Genomic DNA, 16357 nt, shown 5'->3' with positions numbered 1-16357 from the left:
GTGCTATAAACATTCATGCACAAGTTTTTGTATGGACATGTGTCTTTATTTTATGAAAAACATTTTTCTTGAAATAAAAACACATTATTTGCATTATTACATACTATACACTATATGTATTGTTTTTATTTTATTTTTCTCATTTAAAAAATCTTTAAACCAAGAAGAACAGGGATCTAATTGATTGACAAAGCCGTAAAAGCAATAGCTAGCCACCCTGAAGAAAACTTATTTTTTTCCCAGTTGAAAAGCCTGAGACAGTTACAGCATTTATGATACTACTAAATAAACTGTTTTCCATAGACTAGAATCTCTTCCAGTTATTAATATGCATGCCACAATATGAAATGGGTCTCACTGACGAATATTTGGGGAACGCTAGATTTAGAAAAGTTGTTCCTTATTGAGATTTTTCTCAGTACTTTTAATTCCTGTGCTGATATACACAATCTATCTATACCACTAAAAATGGCACATGGTGGCTCCCAGTTATCTGGCTCTACAAAGTTTTCTTGACAAACCTGTAACATGTCATCCAGAAATAAAATTTTTAAAAAGCCACTTCGTACACTATCTCCCAGTTATTTGAACAGGATTAGTGTGAAGCCATACTACCTTCATTAAAAGTGATATATAGAATGACACAGCAAACAAAAGCAGAAGAGGTAACTCCAAGGGACCATCCCTCCAAAGAAACATGAAAAAAAAATAAGGAAAAAAACTGTCATAGCCAACTCTGTCAGAAATCTAAAAAAAAAAACAGAAGTTTCTAACAACCAAGCAAACAGTGAATCAAGAAAAAGCCAACTTAAAAGTGGTAAGTAACATTGCAGCATTTTGACTTGACCTCATCCCAATCCCTGCTCCAGCTCAACAACAGTCTTAAGATGGTAGCCAGCGTTCCCAGGGTCGGACCCCAGACCCTGGGCCCAGAGGGAAGAGGAAACAGAGCATTAAGAATTGTGTTTGTTCCAACTTGTCTGAGGGCAATGAAGAATAGGTGGTGGTGCACCCGCTCCTCTTCTGCCTAACTTGGAACTCACTCAAGGCAGAAAATCAGAGGACGTTTCTCGAAAACGTCATAAATGAATGACCCGTGGATGGCTAGTGTGAAAGATGAAGACAGAGATATATTAGAGAACCAGAGGTTAAGGCAGATTTGTAAACAGTTGAGTCAAGCAGGAGTGCCCAAGCATAGCCAATCTGCAAAGACTAAAATATTTGGTGTTTTTTTCCTTTTGTTTTGTTCATGTTTTTTTTTTTTCTTTTTAGGTCCTGGTACCCAAAAAAAACTAGGGAAACTAAAAACAAAACTGTCAAAACACTAGCTGAACACAAGCTAAGAAAACACATCAGAGACCACATAGGAGTAAGAATACAGCCTCTAAAAACAAGACTGTTGGAGGAAAAAAATCACTAGAGAAACAACTAACATCTCACAGAAAGGAGCCAAACAAACCACAAAGAGAAGGAAAGAATCGTCACATTTTACTTCCAAAATTACAATTTAGTTCCAAAATCACATTTTATTTATTTGAGAATCTCAATAGAGAGATTAGAATAGAGGGAGAATCTCAAGCAAACTTAAGGGGCTTGCTCTCATGACCCTGAGATCATGGCCTGAGCTGAAACCAAGAGTCGATTGCTCAACCAACTGAGCCCAAGCACCCCCAGAATCACCACATTCTAATACGCAAAATGTCCGTTTCTCATACACACAAATACAAAGCATGCAAAGAAACTAGAAAGTATGACCCATTCACTGGAGAAATGAACAGGAACAAGAAACTACCTGAGGAAGCACAGACATTGACCTTACAAGACAAAGTCAGATAACCCGGATGGAATAGAAAAATTCTTCAAAGCACACAAATTACCAAAACTGACTCAGAAGAACTAGAAAATCTGAACAGACTCGTAACAAGCAAAGGGACAGAGTTTGTAAGAGAAGCCTCTCAACAAAAATAAGTCTTATAGGGGCACCCGGATGCTCAGTGGTTAAACATCTGCCTTTGGCTCAGGTCGTGATCCTGGGGTCCCAGGATCGAAACTCACATTGGGCTCCCCAACAGGGAGCCTGCTTCTCCCTCTGCCTATGTCTCTACTTCTCTCTGTGTGTCTCTCATGAATAAATAAACAAAATCTTAAAAAAAAAAAGAAAAAAGAAAAAACTCTTATAGGGACTGGTTAATAAGTTCTTTACCAAACATTTTATCTGAATGGCCTTCCAAAGAGAAAAAAAAGTGACCATCATTGTTTTAGTCTTATATACAAGTGTAAAAATGAAAATTATATCCCGAAGAATCCAGTTTTTTGAAACCAAAGAGAGAAACAGATTACAGGTGAATGAATGTGTATTTCCAAATTTGTTGAATAGAGATCAAAGGAGGACACAAACGTCAACAATTTCTTGATGTTGATGAGCTATAGCTTAGTCAGATTTTCAGGCCTAATAGGCTATATGTATTTTAAGAGGAGATTAAGCCAGGGTTTGAGAAATCCCCAAGATAAGTGAATTGACATATTTTAGAAAGAATTGCTATGAAATGAGTTCTTACTTCATTAATTAAGACTAAGTATCTTACAAACTAATACGGATGGGCTCCTAGCACAGAAGAAGAGGTACAAGAGGAAATGCTCCTCAAAGACAGGGAAGCTGGTGTAACTTTTTAGAAGTTTCTTCATGTGTTGGAGGACTGCAGAGGGGAAGCATGTGAGGCTAGTGGGTGAAGGAATCCTTTGAGAATGAAAAGACCATCAATTACTCATCTGGAGAAGAGGAACAAATAAAAAACTGTGAGAAAATGAGTTTCTATTTTACAAATGTCTCAACTGCTTAAAAGAAAAAAAAATCATCTCTATAAGCATTACCATTAATGAAATAACCTAACAGGATGTGTTTTGTGATGTGATGCAATACGAAGTACCCATCATCTACGAAATATCCATGCTGAAAAAATTTATAGCCTGACATTATTCATGAGGGAACAATAATCAGACAAACCCAGAATGTGGGACATTCTTGGGAAATCTGTGTGTGAACAAGGTGATGTCATGAAATTCTTGTTATTATTTTAAGTTTCTGTTTTAGGTGTGGTGATGGTATTGTAGTTATGTAGAAGAGTGCCCTTTTTTATGGGAGAAACACACACAAGTGTTTAGAATGACATTCGTGATATTTGCAACTTACTTTCACATGGCGCACAACACATACAGACACATACATCTCTGTGTTTTTACACACACACCTCGATGAGGGAGGTGGGAAGGTCCCAAAACGTTAACATTGGCAGTTGGTTTATGCAAACACTTGTGTTTCAACTCTACCTTATTTATACATCATTATGTTAAATAATCCAAAAGAAATATCACAATTCCTATAGACTAAAGACAAATAATAAATCTTAAATAAAAGACAAGATACATTTCTGTGTTTTCTGTCAAGGTACATCAAGAAGAGTCAAGCCACCACAAGGCTGGTAATAAAATGAATGCCAATCACTCTTATCCATCTATAGGTCTCAGAAAGACTAGAATGGACAGAAGCATTTCATTTAGTTCAGTAAAGATTAGAGGTTGATTCCAAGGTTGAAGAAGCTTAGCAGGGAAAGAAAATCCCTATACCACCTGGGCCTGTGAACCTTATTTCTACATAAAAATTGAAAGTCTACTTCTTTCTTAAAAGTTACCTGAATTCAAATATTCAGCTCTAGTTGGTCTGCAATTATATTTTTTAAACCTGCATAAATCAGGGACGCCTGGGTGGCTCAGTCAGTGGAACACCTGCCTTCAACTCAAGTCATGATCTCAAGGTTCTGGGACTGAGTTCCCCATTAGGCTCCCTGCTCAGTGGGGTGCCTGCTTCTCCCTCTCTCTCTGCCTCTGCTCATGCTCTCTCACTCTGTCTCAAATAAAAATATATATATATATTTATATATAATATATATGTCTTAATATATATTAAAATATATATACAATGTAGATATATATATCTTAAAAATATATATACATATATATATCTTAAAAACCCTGTATAAATCAAACATAATTCTTAGTCAATGTCCCACTGCACAAACACCTGGTCACCCTTAATACTGTGATAAGCCCTACAAGTCCAGGTAACAGCTTCTAGTTCATTCTCAGGGTACATTTACTAAATGTGTAAATTATATGACTTCCCAAATGCTGCGTGTATAACATTTTTATTTCTTACTTTTGAAATTGTTGTTCCATTTAACCCTAATTATCATGATGAGCCCAAGGCCTTCCAAATTTTCCCAATAATCTGCCTGGACAGTCAACATCCACAAAGCCCAAACTTCATATGAAAGTTTCTTTTTGTACAAACATACACACACGCACAAGCACACACAAATCCATAAAGACCACAGCCAAAACTACTGACAGGAATGCCTCAATAGTCTGCACAGCCTATTTATCACCACTTAAGAGCTGTGTACTAGTCCCCAAAGAATCACAGCCACATTAAGGAAGACACCAACATCTAGGGGAAGCGCTTAAAATATAGACACTAAATCTCTAAATACAGATCAAAATCCAGCCTGTTGGAACAGCATATGTGTACGTGCTGGGGTAAGAGGAGTATGACGTGTATAAGGCTAGGGTAAGTCTATCTCTCTGAGGGGAAACAGGCTCTAGGTTGGCAAATACCCAAGATCTCCACCCTTGAATCTGTCAGTGTGCTTCATCCACCTCTAAGGAAGGGACCAACAATATTCAGAACATAGCCTCAGATTCTGTAAGACATACTAATTTCACTAGGAACCCTGGAAACTCCAGTCTCCCATTCTTCTCCAACTGGAAAAGAAGCATCAGTGACTGGCCTATAGGCCACATTATCCATGTGTTAATGGGTGATGTGGACGCATGATCCGTAGTGTCCATGATCCTACAATGTTATCTACAACAGTCAAGTGAGCATGTGGAGTGTTGGAAACACAGAGGCCTTCTGAAAATTAACCAACCATCTGTTGGATGAGTGGAATAGAGAAATACAATGAAACAGGAGTTCACTGGTGTAATATCAGAGTTTCACAGAGAAGCTAGAACCTGAGTTTGGTTTTTAGGACAGAGGAAAATATTTAGTATGGTGAAACTGCATGACCAGTGGTAGACCCCTTAGAAGGAAAGCACCAAAGGGCACGGGCTCTCTGGGCAAAGACTACCAACCAGGAAAGTCTGGCCTTTGCACTTACTGCCATATATGGCCTACACCCGGCATCTCTTGTCTTGGCAATGGAGTCCACCAGCTGTCCACTGATGCCAAAGTCACAGAGCTTAATATTCCCACTCCTGTCCAGAAGAATATTGGAAGGTTTGATATCTGTAAGAGAGAGAGAAATGTCATATCAAGTACAAGTGATCGATGAAATGAGCTACATTCTGAAGCACGTTAAGCAAAAATACCAAAAAAACCTCAGACTAGATAAGTGATCAGGTCCTTAAAAATTCAGATATAAAAGAACATGAGGAAAAATGAGAAAACAGTGGTCTGAACACCAATGTTTAAAAACTCAGTGTCAAAAATGCTTCACAATAAATGTAAGCATTCTATAATGCTTTGTTTTCATGGAAAGATTTATATTCATTTACCTGCTTCAAATTCATTACTTACTGGCCAAAATATGAACAATGAATTTAATCTACAAGAGTATACCAAGCTACTTTAGAGTAGATCAAAGACTAGCCACCTAAATGCAAACTGTACAAATTATACATCCACAATTTAAAGTTGAGTTTTATCTAACTCAGGAAAGTATCCAATCCAGTACATCTACAAGACCACAGCTTTGGGATCAGAGAAGCAAAGGTTCAAAACCTGGGTCCCAAATCCACAGCGTGACCTGGGGCAAGCTCCTTGACTTGACTCAGCAATCACAATTTCGTCATCTACAAAATGAAAATAATTGCTAATCCATAGGGCTCTGGAAATTAAAAGACCTAATACTACAGTATCAGACCTTTATTTGTATTCAATAAATCCATCCATTTAATAATTATTTCTCCTTGAGAGAGATTTTTCTGACATTAGATGACTTCATCAGGTTTCCCCAACCAGCCCTTTCTTCCAGTTGGCCTTGAGAAACCAGATTCATTTTCACCCCTTCCAAAGTGTGTGTGCTTGCTTTCCTGTCAATTTCAGAAAGCCGAATCCCTTCCATTTGCTTCTCCAAGGTTTTATAGTCTTGATAAATTGGGCCCTAGGCTTTCATCCCTTCTTCACTGACATTGAACTCAATGCCACTATGTGTTAATCCACTGTCTGGCCCATTCTCTCTCTTTGCTCATGAATCCTCTATCCCGGTCTCAATGCTTCTATCCATTTCATTGTCACTAGCATGGATCAGTGAATAAAAAGGATACTAACAGATACAAGATACAAAAATATCTGTAACTCAGAAGGGGATGTACAAAAAAAACCTGAAAAGGTCTCCTGCCATCACTGACAGGGCTGCTTATCAAGCATCTATCCTACCACCCACCCCACCCCTTCCAGTGGAACCTGTATTTGATTTTATGGAAGTATCCCCTTTCTTCTCTGTAGCTGTAACCATACCTGTCCAAATGAGGGACTGGCTGGTCCAATTATCAGGGTAGCCTGATGCTCCTTGCCCAGAACCAGTTTAGGGTAAGGGCATGAAGCAACTCTGGTGAATGAGGCAAGAGAATACATCAGAGCAATGTACAGAAGATGTCCCAGCTCCTATGACAGCCACACAGGAAGAGGAAGAGCTTCTCCAAGAAGTATCATGTCTACATGTGACACTGGGGACTTGCTTTGGCAGTTATCACCCTGAGGATGGAGCCAAAAGAAGGGTGCTTGAGCCCTGAACATACTGTCCTTAGAGCTACCCCATCCTTGGACTTGTTAGGACAAATAATCAATTTCCTTGAAGTTTAAGGCAGTTAACTTTAAGGCAGTAACTCATGATCAAAAGCACTCTTCACTGTAGCAAAAGAGCTAACTGATCCTAATAAAAAAGACTGCTATATTGGGGCGCCTGGGTGGCTCAGTTGGTTAATCATCTGCCTTGGCTCAAGTCAGAAACTCAGAGTCCTGGGATTGAGTCGCACGTCAGGGCTCCCTGCTCAGCAGGGAGTCTACTTCTCCTTTTCCCTCCTCCCCTCCCATCGCTGGTGCATACTCTCTCCCTCTCAAATGAATAAAAAAAAAAAAAAAATCTTAAAAAAAAAAGACTGCTATAAACTCATTGTTTTTATTTTACTAATAGGAAAACCCAAGTTACTTTTGAAGCTTTTCCCTTTTATTCAGCTACTCCTTGGTCACTGTCTTAGTGCTTTACTGTGATTGGCAAGTATCTCTAAGGTAACTGTAAATGCCCTAAAGGTGATACTACTCTCATAAGTGCAAAACACAGTCAAAAAGGAAGGAAAATCCCAAAATAAGAATGCAATGAACTACAAGAAGAACAAAATCATTTTGTTTATGGGCCCTAACTCTACATGACTTTAAGCCAAAAGAGAAAAATAAGCCCACCTAAAATGATTTTTAACAAGCATCAGGGCAAAGTAAAATTAAGTGAAATATTCTGATGTTCAAGGTTAACTCATTTCAGTAGTCCTGAGTCAACCCCAAACTAAAACTACTTAAATGTGCCAATTACTAATTTCTGTAACCACTAGAAACCATGTTTCCTAGAATGTGAGTCTTTTCACTTCTGCGAATATAACCTTTTACTTTCTGCCCTATTTATTGTCAGGCTGAGTCTCGCGCTGTCACATATGGTCTTGGGTTTACCCATTACAAGTATCTTGAGGACCAGGAACCTGGAAACCTCTTCAAAGCCACCACCCCACTGCCCTGAGTCTAGCAGAGCAAGAAAGACAGCAACTATTTAATCTATTAGCTGTTTTAATTTCATGATTCCCATGGACTTCCAATAAATCTACATCAAATCCTGACATTTGGACCTGTGCCCAACAAGGCCAAGATCACTGTTCTCACAAGTACAAATGCTTTAGAGGAATTTCAATGTACAATAATAATTAAAGCATCTCTATTTGCTAAATGTCCTCTGAAGTAAAGAAACACCTGTCTCTAAAATGCTCAAGGAACCACCCTCCAGACTTTTTGAATGTCCCCAGGACCACCTTCGTGCACATTTGTATACAAAGAGAAACATTATCTATTAAGCAAATAAATAATTATTTTTCAACTAAGACTAATAAAAACCTTGCGGCAAAATCTATTTCAATTTGTAAACTTGATATACTAACAAGTTAAGCTGAAATTTATAGAATCTCAAAAGAAAAATACCCTAAATTAATAACAAAGTTTTACGGAGAAAAAAATAGTAATAGTGTCAGGGTACATATGTTTCACTAAAAATAGAAATATATCAGAAAAGCGTACACAGGGACATTATAATTTTCAATAATGTTTTCCTATTAATGAAAAATATTAATCTCTTTTTTAAGGAAAAATATTAATTTCCAACCTATAAAAAATAATTCATACCCACCTCTGTGAATGATTTTCAAGTTTTCTTTTAAGTGGTTTAGTGCTTTCACAGTCTAAGGACAAAAAGCAAAGATAGGATAAACAACCAATATCCTTTAATCACACAGCACACAGTTCATCATAGGTTAACAGCCTTATAGCCGTTCACATTCTTGTAAGCTTAATTATTTCAATATTCTGTCCATTTTTTATGTTAATTAAAGACACTAAATGATTATTTTAGATCTGAAAATGCAGTAGTTTTTACATGCTATTACCTGACAGCTAAAAAGAACCCAATAACTTATAATTTTTTAATAAGTCATTACAAAATTTTACATTACTTGCATCTTCAAATTTTTCAAGAATGGAAGTAATTCAGTACAAAAGAGTCCACAGTCTGGTTCCACTGTGCTGAGTCTTCAAAGTAATTTTGGCAAAGTCAAAGTATCTGTTCAACAACTATGGGAATTTCTGCAGAATTTACATTGTTTAATCACTGCTCGTGGCCAGAAATTAGGCATTTCTTCAGAAATATAGGGAACAGGGGCTTGAATCGAAATTTCTACAATCTCAAAGAAAAATGAAGAACAAGCCAACCCTTTGCTATCAAATGGTCAAGTCTCTGCTCCATCAAGCTGCTGGGTGTCAGGAATGCTGAACTCGTAATTTTTCAAGTAGCTAAGGCCTTTTGTGTTCTTTGGGTCATTAATTAGCAAAAAAGAGGTTTAACACAAAGTAATTTTAAATGTTATGCTTAATAGAAAGGATGATCACTGAGTCTAGAAATATAGGCAAATATGTAACAAATGATTTATTTGTGTGTCTACATTACACTTACTGCAATACACAACAAAATAATTTTGTCTATGATTTCTAACTTCATGATCACCCTGGTTAGAAACAGGATTCTGGGGCAGCCCAAGTGGCTCAGCAGTTTAGCGCCGCCTTCAGTCCAGGCCATGATCCTGGAGACCCAGGATCGAGTCCCACGTCAGGCTTCCTGCAGGGAGCCTGCTACTCCCTCTACCTGTGTCTCTGCCTCTCTCTGTCTGTGTCTCTCATGAATAAATAAGATCTTTAAAAAAAACAACAGGATTCTGGGATCAGGTTGCCTGAGCTTAAATCATTTGCTACCTTCAACTGTATGAAGTTCAAAGCAAATTAATTACTTAACCTCTCCATGCTCCAGATCTGTCATCTGTAAAAGGGGTTACTATTCACCACAGAGAGTTGCTATGAAGATAAAATGTCATAAGATCTTAGCCTGATGCAAGTAAACATTCAATAACCATTAGCTACTGTCATTATTCTACTATTGTTGCATTATAATTATCATGAATAGTAAAAGTTCCAATATAATACTGGGTTTGGGATATTGGACAGAGAAGACGAAATTGATCAATATAAAATGTCATATATCTTCCCAAGAATAAACAAGTTTCTAGAATTATTCAGTTTCATTTTATATCATATGAAAGGGTATATACTGTAATGTTAAGCTCATAAAATATTTAAATTTATGTACCAATCTGGCTAAATAAATTAAAATATTACCATAAATCTTAAGACCATTATGACTTAAATCTGATTTTTTAAATTCCAGTTATACACACACACACACACACACACACACACGTTTCACAACTAAAATACAGTTCAGAAACTGCCTATGTATTTTTATATTAACCCTTAATGATCAAACAGGATCAGCTGACAATCAGCAGACTATACTGGAGGTGAAGGATGTAAGAACAAAGAGGCAGGAACTTGCATGCAACCAGAATTTCTACTTTACGGCTTCCTATAAAACTTAGCTTATACATCCACTAACCTACCTCAATGTCATTAGCTCAGAGTCTCAGGGCTTTCTAAGAATCTTACTAATTTTACTCCATTGAAAGGATTTTTGTGAACAACCTTTGCAACTAAAAGATTCAGAGGAAGAAAAACGATCAGGAATTCACTTTGAAAACTACAAACACATGTGTAAAAGAGTACCTCTTTTGTTTTTGGTACTCTGGTAAAAGTGAATTGGCCAAATCAGCAGCAATGTTGGTTACTGAAACTGCCAGTCAAAAATTTCAATAGCTTAGAGTGGACCACTCAAATCTTAAACCACAGGAAAGACACCCTACGAATTTCAATGAAAGGACTTGAAGGAGACTGCTGTGATTCTGATTAATTTAGAGATAATGGTGAGAACATAAGCAATTTAAAAGTAGTTAGAACAACAGGGCTAAAAGGAACAGAAAATTTCTTTTTCTGGTTTTGTTTACAGCACAATCTACTATGATTCATTGTGATTTTAATGAACAGAATATTGTAGTTTTTACATAGAACATATTTTGAAAACTGTTCTTATGACTTGTACTAATTACCCCACAGAAGTGATTTTTGTCTCTCTTCCTATTACAAATGATTTTCCAGGAAGGTCAGCAACATTCTGTGAAGGACATTCTGATAGGTGCATTCAAAACTCCAGAAGCATCTTTATATAAGTATATACAGAAGGAATAATTTGAAAACCAGGTACTTACTGCTAAAGTGATTTTGCCTAAAATTTCTTCTGGAATAACATCATCTAATACACTATATACATATTTGTAAAACTTATCAAACGAGGTAGACATGAGTTCCATACAGATCCAACAGTCACCCTATAAAATAACAAACAGCTGTTATTCCTTTACATCTTAGTATTAAGTACTATGTTTCCTTTACTTAAAATAGAAATACAATTAGAGAAAAAACAATCTTCTTCCTCTTTTTTTTTTAAATCTTGCATTAGAGGGAATTTTTGGTTTTTATTAAAGCCCTGGCCAGAAGAGTCTCCTCCTGTGTAAACACAAACTTATTTATTCAACTTCCCCACTCTTGACTGTAAAGTCAGGGATGGTCTTATTACATAGAAATTTTTGTGCTTTTAAAAATATATCAAATTTTGCCATAATCAAATACAAACATAGAAAATATGTGGGAAACTGTTTACTGTCACTAATAAAGAAAAGCAGATTACAGGAATCCAGAGGTTCAATATAAACTTCTGAAATTAGTAAGAAAGGAAGAAAAATACACAGAGCAAACCCAATGTCTCAAATCCTCGCACAAATGCCCCCTTCTCAGGTGGCTGACATTTAAAATGCAGGTCATTTCACTCTTAGCATCCCCTCACCCTGCTCTGTGCTGTCTTGCCCTGAAATTTTATAATAGAAAATATAACTTGTTATGTTTGTCATCCAGCTCCCTTAAGTAACACACAGTCCACCAGCACAGGGGCTCAATAAACATTCCCTAGATGAATGAATGCTTGCCATAATTAAACTGAATCATCCAAACACTGCTGGCAGCATCACAGTGTGTTTTAAACCAGACAGAAGGCAATTTGACAATAAAACAAGAGAAACAGTATTTATACCCTTTGATACAGTCATCTCATGACTGGAAATCTAATTAAACAAATAGTTCACAAATTCCAGAAAAAAAGAAAAAAAAAAAACAGAAACAAAACTCAAAAGCATGGAACGATCTCACAAGAAGGAATGGAGTACTATTAAAGGTATTATCTAATATTACTGTTACTTGGAAACTACATGGTTTGTGAGAGGTATGCATGAAAAAACAGAGCATATGAGCAGATAGCCCAGTTACAACGCTCAGAAAGAATGAGTATGTATGAACAATCGCCACAAAGGACCTTACAAGCGTGAGAACAGATGCCAGGACTATGATAAAAAATGATCTCAAAAGAGTTTGCATGTTGTTACTAATTTACAGGCCCAGCTGTATCCTTGGAGATTTTTGACCACTAATCTCCCACCTGGATAATCATGTAGGAGGTTAATGCCCATTAAGGTAAGATGGCCTGTGTAGAACGACAATCCAATCAGCAGCAGAGCCATGAACAGAACAAAATCCCGTTGCTCCCAACAACACCTACAAAGCCAGGACACTGTCTCACATGCAGGAAACACATGCTGCGCTGAATATGGAGACCAGCACTCTGAAGACAGGGCGGACACCTGCTAGAGCATGCACGTAGCTACGTGTCTTCACAGAATGTTTATATATTTGACACAGTGAACTTCTTCTATTTAAGTCTGTGTTCTCTCTCTGTGGCTCCTTCTTCTGAGTGCTCTTGCAGACAGACACTCACAAAAGACTAGTAACATCCTTCACCCAACACAAACACTTGAATTTATTTGAAGCTAAAGACACCATCTCAATAGATGCACTAGAATTTTTTTATTAGAGCAAAAGAGAGTTATGGGACCCCCTCAACTCCTCATCTAGGAAACATGGCTGCCCCACCATCCTCAACAGAGTAGGACAAAAATCAAATGAGTTAACACATAAAGTACAAAATAAAGGGTCTGGCAGGTACAGAAAATGAGGGTGGGGAGGAAGGATTGAAAACAGGAAGGCAACTAAAAAGAGAGAGAGAGAGACATGGAAGAGGGGAAATAAGGCAGGAAATAAGCTAGAACTTGGGGGGGGGGGGGGACAATGCTACAATCAGCTCCAGAGAGACAGAGAGAGATCTCTGTGGTTGCCAAGGCACATAGCCTAATGTGAACTTCTGATTTCATCTGGCAGTTCCTTTTGACCATAACTGAGAACAGACAGCAGCAGCAGTGAGCTGCTTTTGAAAAAACAAGGGGGTGTGGGGGTGGGATGGATTGAACTGCCTCAAAAAGCAACGACAGCAACCTTATTTTCATGGTCGAGCACAAGAAGGGACACCCACACGACTGAAATATGCAAAAGCAGAAATCACTAAATATGGGTTTACTGAAAAGAAAGGTGGAGGATGATGAAAAACTGAACCAGTAAGATCAAGATAAGTGTTCCTAGAGACAAAAAACAGATAAAACCACTGGCTGCTTAGACATACCCACTCAGAAAATAAACTGTTTAAAAAGACACCATTCATGGAGCACCTGGGTGGCTCAGTGGTGAGCGTCCGCCTTTGGCTCAGGGCATGATCCTGGGGTCCTGAGATCGAGTCCCACATCGGGTTCCCCACAGGGAACCTGCTTCTCCCTCTGCCTATCTCTCTGCCTCTGTGTGTTTTATTTATTTATGAATAAATAATAAAATCTTTTTAAAAAAAGACACCACTCACAATACAAAGAAAAATTGTAAAGCTCCTAGGAATGTATATAACAAAAGAAGCAAAACGCTCATAACGACATGTATAAGATATGACTAAAGATATAACAAGTGACCAAAGAGAGAGGCAAACAATGTGAAGACACAAGATCATAAAAGTGTCAGATTCCCCTAAATTAGCTTAAGAACTCAAGTAAATTCTAATCAAAATTATCATGTACCTGGACAAGCTGATCCTAAAACTTACATAGGAAAGTTGAGCCAGGGCGCACGGGTAGCTCAGTCAGCTGAGCATCCAACTCTTGATTTCAGTTCAAGTCATGATCTAATAAGGGTCGTGAGACTGAGCCCCACACATCTGGCTCCACACTCAGTACGGAATCAGCTTGGGATTTTTCTCTCTCTCCTCTGCCTCTGCGGCCACACTCACATGCACTCTCTCTGTCTCTCAAATAAAGTAATTAATTTTTTTTAAAGAAAAGTAGAGCCAAGAATGGCCAAGGCAATTTTTTTTAAAGATTTTATTTATTTATTCATGAGAGAGACAGAGAGAGGCAGAGACATGGGCAAAGGGAGAAGCAGGCTCCTCGCAGAGATCCCGATGCAGGACTCGATCCTGAACCCTAGGGATCACGTCCTGAGACAAAGGCAGACACTCAACCACTGAGCCATTCAGGTGTACATAGCCAAGATGATTTTAAAGAAGGGAGCCTACTCTACTAGACAAAGATTCTTTTATAAACCTGTCACAATAAAAGGCAGTGGTATAAAATAGAGAGGGAAGTAAAAATACCAACAGAACAGATTCAAAAGCTCATGCACACATGGAAATTTGAAAAATGATAAATATAGCAAAGCAAACAGTTGCAAAAGCATGGAATATTCAATGAATGTTGCTGGAACCACTGGCCTTCCAGATAGAAAAGAGTTAATTATGTAAGTACCTCAGATCATTCACAAATAAAAATACAAAAAAAAAAAAAAAATCTCATGGATTTTTTTTTAAAGTTAAGGCTTAAAACTTTTTTTAATAAGAGTTCTTCAGAGTAGGAGACTTATTTCTTCCCCAAATCACACATGAAAAGAATAAATCATGAAGGGTAAGATCCGCTAAATTGAACTCCATTATAATGGATATTTCTGTATGAGAAAGGATACCACACTGTAAGTTCAAAAATAAAACAACAGCACCTACTTGGATAATAATCAAGAATTAGTACCCTGAATACTAAAGCAGTATGCTAAATTAATTAGGCAAAGACAAAACTTAACAGAATAATGGCAAAGGGATATTGATAGGCAATTTACAAAAGACCTGAACACATATGTAAAAAAAATTATGTACCTTGCCAGTAGTAAGGGAAGTGTCATTTTTTAAAATTTATTTATTTATTTATTCATGAGAGACAAAGAGACAGAGAGAGAGAGAGAGAGAGAGAGGCAGAGACACAGGCAGAGGGAGAAGCAGGCTCCATGCAGGGAGCCTGACATGGAACTCAATCCCCGGTCTCCAGGATCATACCCTGGGCCAAAGGTGGCGCTAAACCACTGAGCTACCCGGGCTGCCCGAAATGTCATTTTTAAAAGATACCACTTCAAACTCACCCAATTGGCAAAAATGAAACATTTAATAATACCAAACGTTAGCAATGAGATCTATGTCAGTAAATGTTTCTGGGTTGCCCAACAACCACCTCCTCTTTGTTATTTACAAGATGCCCAGCTGAAACTACAGATCCCAGTCTTATGTAGAGAAGGGCAGCCAGTGAAATGTCAACACAGTCGGCTGATGATGGCAGAACAGCCTTTTGGTTCTTCCCACTTCTCTTCCTTTGTGTGGACATTACAGCTGACCTACACGAGCCAACCTGGACCACCAGGACAACCTTAACAATGTAAACCACAAACTCAGTAACCCACTAACAGGTTCCAGTACTAACACCCAAATACTATTCCTGATATGGAAATCCTCATTTTTATTGGTAGAAACAGAAGTTAGCACAACTGCTGTGAAGAGGAATATGCCAATATAAAGTTGAAAACAATTCATATTACTTAACCCAGCAATTATATTTCTAGGCATACACTATACAGAATCTGTAACCTATGTTGTCAAGGAGAAATGCAAAAAGAAGTTCATTTTTACACCCTTTATCACTGCAAAAATGAGAAATGACCTATATTAGGATTATTAAAGAAACATTAAAAAATGGTATAATTATAGAATACTACACAACAGTTAAGATAAATTAACCAATCAGGAATGCCTGGCCAGCTCAGTCAGTAGAGCATCCAACTCTTGATCTCGGGGTCATGTGTGTATTTACTGGGCATAGAATCTACTTTAAAAAGCCAACAAATAAAATGTTGGGTCCGCCATGATTCCCCTCTAAGTGTCTGTACATTCAAACTACTTCACAGTTTAAAAAAAAAAAAGCAAAAACTACCTTAAGAAACTAAAAACAGATGAGCAAATTAAGCCAAAATATGCAGAAAACAAGAGTGATCAGAATGAAAAGAAGAAAACTTTTCTTTAAAGATTTTCTTTATTCATGAGAGAGACACAGAGAAAGAGGCAGAGACATAGGTAGAAGGAGAAGCAGGCTCCCGACATGGAGCCCGGTGTTGGACTTGATCCCAGGACCCCGGGATCACAACCTGAGCCAAAGGCAGATGCTCAACCACTGAGTCACCTAGGTGCCCTTGAAAAAAATTTTAAACAGAAAAATAATATAGAAAATTAATGCAACTAAAGCTGGCTCA

General features: G+C 37.6%; 1 protein-coding gene across 6 annotated transcripts in view; it reads right to left on the bottom strand.

The window, feature by feature from the left end:
- The window catches only part of MAP2K4 (mitogen-activated protein kinase kinase 4), a 132122-nt gene that overhangs the window by 27302 nt on the left and 88463 nt on the right, over nt 1-16357 (bottom strand). For 5 of the 6 annotated variants that reach the window (XM_072730373.1, XM_072730374.1, XM_072730371.1 and 2 more), the window contains 3 exons: nt 11023-11142; nt 8505-8556; nt 5217-5344 (listed from right to left, as the gene is read on the bottom strand). The exons of the other annotated variant lie outside the window; for it this stretch is intronic. In XM_072730373.1, coding sequence (XP_072586474.1) covers nt 5217-5344; nt 8505-8556; nt 11023-11142 — 300 coding nt within the window. The remainder of the gene's footprint in view (nt 1-5216; nt 5345-8504; nt 8557-11022; nt 11143-16357) is intronic. 6 annotated transcript variants of the gene reach the window in all.

This window comes from Vulpes vulpes, chromosome 12, assembly GCF_048418805.1.
Source record: "Vulpes vulpes isolate BD-2025 chromosome 12, VulVul3, whole genome shotgun sequence".
Lineage (NCBI taxonomy): Eukaryota > Metazoa > Chordata > Mammalia > Carnivora > Canidae > Vulpes > Vulpes vulpes.
The sequence above is the reverse complement of the archived record's forward strand: the minus strand, read 5'-3'. Positions and strand labels throughout refer to the sequence as shown.